Source organism: Saccopteryx bilineata, chromosome 6 (genome assembly GCF_036850765.1).
Source record: "Saccopteryx bilineata isolate mSacBil1 chromosome 6, mSacBil1_pri_phased_curated, whole genome shotgun sequence".
Taxonomy (NCBI): Eukaryota; Metazoa; Chordata; class Mammalia; order Chiroptera; family Emballonuridae; genus Saccopteryx; species Saccopteryx bilineata.
This window is the reverse complement of record NC_089495.1, coordinates 4,495,384-4,503,261: the sequence shown is the minus strand read 5'-3', so window position 1 is coordinate 4,503,261 and position 7,878 is coordinate 4,495,384. Positions and strand designations below refer to the sequence as shown.

The window sequence follows — 7,878 nt, the reverse complement described above, 5'->3', positions numbered from 1 at the left end:
TGGTCACTGAGCCCCGCCAACCCCACTATAAGTGCAGGCTGGCTGTGCCCTCCCCACCACTCACTCCGCCCTCCCACCCTACCTGCAGCTCCAGGAGACTCTCAGTCATGAGGACCCTCGCCCTCGTTGCTGCCCTGCTCCTCCTGGCCTTCCAGGCCTGGGCTGAGCCCCTGCGAGAGACAGCTGACCAAGTGCCCACCCAAGACCAGCCTGAGGCCGAGGACCAGGACGTGGCCATCTCCTTCACGGAAGAGGAACGCATCACTCGAGAAGCTTCAGGTAACACCTGCCCACGTGCTACAGGGTTTGACCCCATCAGAGGGCCTGTCAGAGGGACAAGGAGTCTAGGTTCACAGTCGGGGGTGGGATGAGGGGGGAGAGAAGCAGGCACCACAAGGGGAGAGGAGGATGGGGAGGGGCAGAGAATGAGCACGGACGTGATGGACTCGGGTCAGAGACGGTCATGGGTCTGTGTGACCAATGGAGAGTCAGCCAGTGCTTGTGATTCACACAGACATGTGACCTTTAACTGTGACCCAGCAGGTGTGGTCTCCCATGGTACACACATCACCTCTGAGTAGATGTCCCTGATACTGGCTGTGCCTCTGCTCCCTGTGCCTGTCCCCACCGTGCCTGACCCTGCTCTTCCCTCCGCAGGCCTTCGAAGAGTCACCGTCTGCACGTGCAGAAATGGCAGATGCAATGGAGATGAGCGTCTCTCTGGGAGCTGTAGGAAGAATGGCCTTCTATACAATCTTTGCTGTCACTGAGCTTTGTGGACCGAGACCCAGAGCACTGTGACATTCCACTGAGGACCCGAGAGTGCATTTAGTCTGTGTACCTGTCCCTTCTCTCCTTTCTCCAGAATAAACTTCAAGCATTAAACTCACTGTTTCCCTTTTTTTTACGTTTCATTTTTCTTACATGTGTGGTTCACCCATATCGGCAATTCTGTCCTAAAAGGTGTATATTAAGTTATACAGCTTTTCCATTCCAATAATGAACAATTTGAGTATTACACGGCATTAACTAAACCAGAAAAAATGAACATAATTACAGCAAGCTTAATAGACAAAATTTAATCCATTCATAATAAACCTCAAAGGACAAAGGTGTTTGGTGTATACACAAAGGTGTGGTTCACTTCAGAAAAACTGGTTCCAATGGACTGTGTTACATGTTCTTTCATTTTAAGATGGGAGAGGGCAGTGATATGTATATTTTCTCAGGATAAGCAGGGGTTTTAGTCACATGTGCATCTTCCTAGCTTTAAGAACCAGATCAAGTGACCTAATGCCTCAGGGTGCAACCAAGAGAGAAAAGTAAGAACTACACCCAAACCAGAGCATACTGGCCAGCATCAGTGGTCTCAAATAATGAACTGAGAAAGGGGATCCCAGAGTCACTGGTAAAGCTCAGATGCCCAGTGACCGTGACCTCAATTGTCCTAGTTTGGACAAAAAAAGGTAGATCAGTCAATGTCGAAGAAAACTGTTGGTCTCAATGTACTGTATCTCTCTTTAAACAGATTCAGTCTACCAGTTACAATAATCCCGTACTGATTCTAATATAATCTAGCAAGAAATGGTATGTTTTTAGCAATGCCACGGACAGGCGCTCAGTCCTGAGCTGAGAGGGAGGCTGCAGGGAAGCCACCAAGACAGAGAAGCCTTATTTCCAGAAGACAGCCACTCTCTGCTCTCCTCTTTCTGATCCATGGTCACCACACACATCCTAAAGCACGACCTTGGATTCTACGCTGAGGCTGTGCTGTGCTCATAGAACCTTCTCTTCGCTCCTTGCCCTGTGGCCACTGTCATTGCAGGAGACTCTTCCCTGCAAACAGTCATCCAGTCACACTTTACTCTGAACCTTCACTATCAATCAGCATGCGCCCCTCTCAGCTCTTCCCACCCCCAGCCAGGACACGAGAGCACTGACACATGGGACACCCACCTTTACAAACCATGGTGGGAAAGAGACAAAACTAAAAAATACCGCAAATATTAAAACCACATAAAAATTCAAAATATCTTGTAGACAAGAACCAGAGTCAGAGAGAAAAGACAAACCCTGACAGTGTACACAGTACCTGGGACAAAGTGTGAATTTCCTGAACTCGTACATAAACACTATAAATCGGCCAACTATTCCATTTCCAACAACTGATGAGAAAAGAACAGCATGCCAAACAGAGTCCGTACAGCACTTCTGAGTCAGCAGACACGCTGCCTCGAGCCTCAGGAGCAGAACTAAGCCAGGACTCCTGGGGCTGCAGTTCTTACTATCAGTGCAGGAAAGACCCTCACCTCACCTCAGTCACCGGAGCAGACTGCTGTCAGCCACACCTGGACCCCAGGACCCAGCCACCGGGGACTGCAGAAAGTAAGGAGCGTCTTTCTCCCCACAATTCCCACGCAGGCAGCCCGGGAAGTGGGGACAGGGCTCCACCACACCCTTGAGGACGGGCGTCTCTCATCTCCCCGCTCCGCTGTCCATGTGCTGTCACTGTCCCCCTCACGATCAGAGCACAGGGGCCACGTCCAGTGCTACTGTCCTCCAGTAGGAACAGCGAGACAGATACACAGCCGTAGCAGAGCACACATGTGAAGCAATAACAGTACTTCATTTTTTTTTATTTATTGTGTTTACATAGATTCTAGTGTCCCCCCGAATGCATCCCCTCCTCCCCCGTGTTCCCCACAACTTCCCCCTTACCCCCTCCCTGCAAAGCCCTCCCCTTTTCACTCCAGGATTTGCTTTTCTGCATTCTATAACTTTGTGCAATGTGTATATAATTTCACCAATCTCTTTCCCTTTTCTGATCCCATCCTCTCATCCCCTTTCCCTCTGTCCACTTACCCTCTGGACCCTTTGATCTCACCTCTGTCTCTATTCCGTTCCTCTGTCAATATTATTCATTGTTTTCCTCAAATGAGTGAGGTCATATGATATTTTTCCTTCTCTGTCTGGCTTATTTCACTTAACATAATAGTTTCCAGGTCCATCCATATTGTCGCAAAAGGTAAGATTTCTTTCTTTTAATGGCGCCATAGTATTCCATTGTGTATATATGTACTATGGTTTTTTAATCCAGTCGTACACTGACAGACACTGGGCTGTTTCCAGATCTTAGCTATTGTAAACAATGCTGCCATAGACATGAAGGTGCATTTCTTCCTTTGAATCAGTGATATGGTGTTCTTGGGATATATTCCTAAAAGTGGGATGGCTGGGTCAAAAGGCAGTTCCATTTATAATTTTTTGAGAAATCTTCATACTTTTTTCCACAGTGGCTGCACCAGTCTGCATTCCCACCAGCAGTGCAGGAGGGTTCCCTTTCCTCCACACCCTTCCTAGCACTTATTATGTGTTGTTTGTTGATGAGCGCCATTCTGACTGGTGTGAGGTGATAACTCATTGTGGTTTTAATTTGCATTTCTCTGATAATTACTGATGTTGAGCATTTTGTCATCTGCCTGATGACCATCCTCTTTGGAGAAGTGTCTATTCATTTTTTTTTTGCCCATTTTTTGAACGGATTGTTTTCTCCTGGTGTTGAGTTTTACTAGTTCTTTCTAAATTTTGGTTATTAACCCCTTGTCAGACATATTATCAAATATGTTCTCCCACTGTGTGGTTTGTCCTTTTATTTTGTTCATATTGTCTTTAGCTGTGAAAAAGCTATTTAGTTTGATATAGTCCCATTTGTTTATCCTGTCCTTTATTTCCCTTGCCCTTGGAGATAAGTCAGCAAATGTATTGCTGCGAGTAATGTCGGAGAGCTTACTGCCTATGCTTTCTTATAGGATGCTTATGGTCTCACGCCTTACATTTAAGTCTTTTATTCATTTTGAGTTTATGTTTGTGAATGGTTTAAGTTGGTGGTCTACTTTCATTTTTTATCAGGTACCTGTCCAATTTTTCAACACTATTTGTTAAAGAGACTATCTTTACTCCATTGTATACTTTTACCTTTTTTGTCAAATAACAATTGTGCATAAAGATGTGGTTTTATTTCTGGATTCTCTGTTCTGTTCCATTGATCAATATGCCTGTTCTTTTACCAGTACAAGGCTGCTTTGAGTACAATGGCCTTGTAGTATAACTTGATATCAGGAAGTGTGATAGCACCCACTTTATTTTTTTTTTCAAGATTGCTGATGATATTCGTGTTCTTTTTTGGTTCCATATGGACTTTTGGAATATGTGTTCTATATCTGTGAAGTATGTCATTGGTATTTTAATAGAAGTTGCATTGAATTTATAAATTGCTTTGGGTAATATAGTCATTTTAATGTTTATTATTCCTAACCATAAATATGATATATGCTTCCACTTGTTTGTATCTTCCTAGATTTCTTTTATCAAAATTTTATAATTTTCTGAGTACCAGTCTTCAACCTTCTTGGTTAAATTTACTCCTAGGTAATTTTTTTTTTCGCAATACTAAAGGGCAATGTTTTCTTAATTTCTCTTTCAGACAGTTCATTGTTGCAGTATAAAAATGTCTCTGATTTTTTTAGTATTAATTTTATATCCAGCCATCATGCTGAATTCATTTATCAGGTCCAGTAGTTTTTTTACTGCAACTTTAGGGTTTTCTATGTACTGTATCATACCATCTTCAAATAATGATAGTTTTAGTTTTTCTTTTCCAATTTGGATGCCTTTTATTTCTTCTTGTCTGATTGCTGTGGCTAGGGCTTCCAGAACTATGTTGAATAAGAGAGGTGAAAAGGGGCACCTCACCTTTTTTTTTTATCTTAAGGGGATTGCTTTTAACTATTGTCCATTGAGTATGATGTTTGCTGTGGGTCTGTCATAAATGTCCTTTATCATGTTGTGGTATGTTCCCTATATTCCCACTTTACTGAGAGTTTTGATCATAAATGGGTGCTGGATTTTATCAAATGTTTTTTCTGCATCTATTGATATTATCATGTGATTTTACTCATTTCTTTACTTTATGTGATGAATTACACTAATTGATTTGCAAATATTGTACCAGCCTGCCTCCCTAGAATAAATCCCACTTGATAGTGATGTATGATTTTTTTCATCTATTTCTGGATCAGGTCTGATAATATTTTGTTAAGAATTTTAGCATCTAAATTTATCAAGGACATTGGCCTATAGTTTTCTTTCTTTGTGCAGTTTTTGCCTGGTTTTGGAATCAGAATTATGCTCACCTCATAAAAGGAGCTTGGAAGTCTTCCCTCCTCTTCAATTTTTGAAATAGCTTGAGAAGGATAGGAGTTAGTTATTTTTTGAATGTTTGGTAGAATTGGCCTTTGAAGCCATACTGCAGAGGGCTTTTGTTGGGACTTTTTTGATAACTGCTTAAATCTCATTTGTCGTAATCTGTCTATTTAGGTTTTCTGATTCTTTCAGATTGGTTTTTGAGAGATTATATTTTTCAGAAAATTTGTCCATTTCACCTAGGTTGTCTAATTTTTTGGCATATAGTTCTTCATAATATTTTCTTACAATCCTTTGTATTTCTGCTGTGTCGTTGTTACTTCTCCACTCTCGTTCCTAATTTTATTTATTTGAGTCCTCCCTCTTTTCCTTCATTTGGTGAGTCTGGTTAAAGGTTTATCTATCTTGGTTACCTTTTCAAAAAACCAGCTCTTGGTTTCCTTGATCCTCTGTATTGGTTTGTTTTTTTGTTGTTGTTGTTGTTTTGGGGGGGTTTTTTGGCCTCTATGTCATTTATTTCCACTCTGATATTTATTATTCCCATTTTCTACTTCCTTTGGACATAATTTGCTGTTCTTTTTATAGTTATTTTTAATGCTGGGTTAAGTCATTTATTTGAGCATTTTCTAGCTTCTCAAAGTATGCCTGTAATTCTATGAACTTCCCTCAGGACTGCTTTGGCTGTGTCTCATAAATTTTGAATTGTTGTATGCTCATTTCCATTTGTTCAAGGAAAATTTTATTTCTTCCTTGAGCTCATTGTTGACCCATTCATTATTATAAAGATGCTGTTTAGTTTCCAAGTGTTTACGTGTTTTTCAGTTTTTCTATTGTTGATTTCTATTTTCATGCCATTGAGGTCAGAGAAGATGCTTCATATGACTTCAATCTTACATTTGTTGAGATTCATTTTGTGCCATAACCTGTGATCTCTCCTAGAGAATGTACCATGAGCACTGGAAAAGGATGTATATTCTGCTGCTTTAGGGGGAAAGTTTCTGAAGAAAACTATTAAGTCCAGTTGATCTAGTGTGTCCTTTGAGTCTGATGTTTCTTTGTTAATTTGCTTTCTTGAGGATCTATCTAGCAATGTTAGTAGGGTATTGAAATCCCCTAATATTATAGTATTTCTGTTGATCTCACCATTTTTGTCCATTAAAGTCAGCTTTATATATATATTGAGGTGCTCTTATATTAGGTGCATAGATATTTATAATGGTCATCTCTTCTTGATGGATCATTCCCTTTATCATTATGTAGTGACCTTATTTATCCCTTACTATGCCTTTGTTTTAAAGTCCATTTTGTCAGATATAAGTATTGCTATCCCAGCTTTTTTTCATTTCCATTTGCATGAAATATCTTTTCCATCCTTTTACTTTCAGTCTGTGCGTATCTTTTGTTTTGACGTGGGTCTCTGGTAGACAGCATATGTATGGGTTCTGTTTTCTTATCCATTCAACTCCCTATGTCTTTTGATTGTAACATTTAATTTATTTACATTTAAGGATATTATTGATATGTAGTTGTTTATTGCCATTTTTTTCTTTAAATCTACATTCCTCTTTTAATAGATATTTTTCCCACTTGTTCTGTCTACAGCAGGCTACTTACTATTTCTTGCAGCATTGTTTTGGTTGTGATGAATTGCTTGAGATTTTCTTGTGTGGAAGCTTTTTATTTCTCCTTCAATTTTAAATGATAGCCTTGCTGGATAAAGAAGTCTTGGGTGTAGGTTCTTGTTCTGCATTACTTTGAATATTTCTTGCCATTCCCTTCTGACCTAAAGTGTTTCTATTAAAAAGTCAGATGTCATCCTTATGGCAGCTCCATTGTAGGTGGTTGACTGTTTTACTCTTGCTGCTTTTAATTCTTACTTTATTTTATAGCTTTGGTATTTTGATTATGACTTGTTTTGGTGTAGGTCTTTTGGGGTTCTTTTTTATGGATTTCTCTCTGCTTCTTGAACCTGTATGACTCTATCCTGCATCATTTTAGGGACAGTTCCAGCTGTAATTTCTTCAGTCAGATTCTCTATTTCTTGTTCTTTCTCTTCTTCTTCAGAAACCCCTATTAGGCAGATGTTGTTTACCGTCATGTTGTCAAAGAGCTCTCTTAGAGTTTCCTCAGGCTTTATAATCCTCTTTCTTTTTGCTGTTCTGCTTTTATGTTTTTGCTTATCTTGTACTCTAAGTCACTGATTCATCCAGCCTGCTTTTATTTTTTTCTATTGTAGTCTTTATTTCTGATATTGTGTTTGTCACTTATGTCTGGTTCTTTTTTATAATTTTGGTGTCTTTTTTGATGCTTACTATTTATTTAGGTATGCATTAAGTCCATCCATTGTAGCTTTGAGATCCTTAAGAACCCTAAGAATCATTATTTTATACTCTCATCCAGTAATTTTATTATTTCCATTTTATCCAGATCTTTTTTTGAGAATTTTTCTCATTGATACATATGAGTTAAGTTCCTCTGTCTTCCCATTGTTTCTGTGTGTGGTTTGCTGGCTTGTTGTGGTCTCCTTAACTAGTAAAGCCACTTTAAAGTCTGAATTTCCCTGTTTTCAGTTTGCTTAATGCAGCAGGGAGCACGTTTACTGATCTCAGCAGGGGGCTTATTTGAAACTGTATCCAGGAATGCAGTGGGTGTGACCTCTGAGAATCTGAAGGCATG

At 39.9% G+C, this 7,878-nt stretch overlaps 1 protein-coding gene across 1 annotated transcript; it reads left to right on the top strand.

Moving 5' to 3' along the window:
* LOC136307656 (defensin alpha 4-like) lies at window positions 1–889 on the top strand. The gene is made up of 2 exons (XM_066234249.1): window positions 1–279; window positions 658–889. Exons 1-2 carry the CDS (start codon window positions 108–110, stop codon window positions 768–770), a joined length of 285 nt encoding a protein of 94 aa, XP_066090346.1. The 5' UTR covers window positions 1–107; the 3' UTR covers window positions 771–889.
* Window positions 890–7,878: the final 6,989 nt, after the last annotated feature.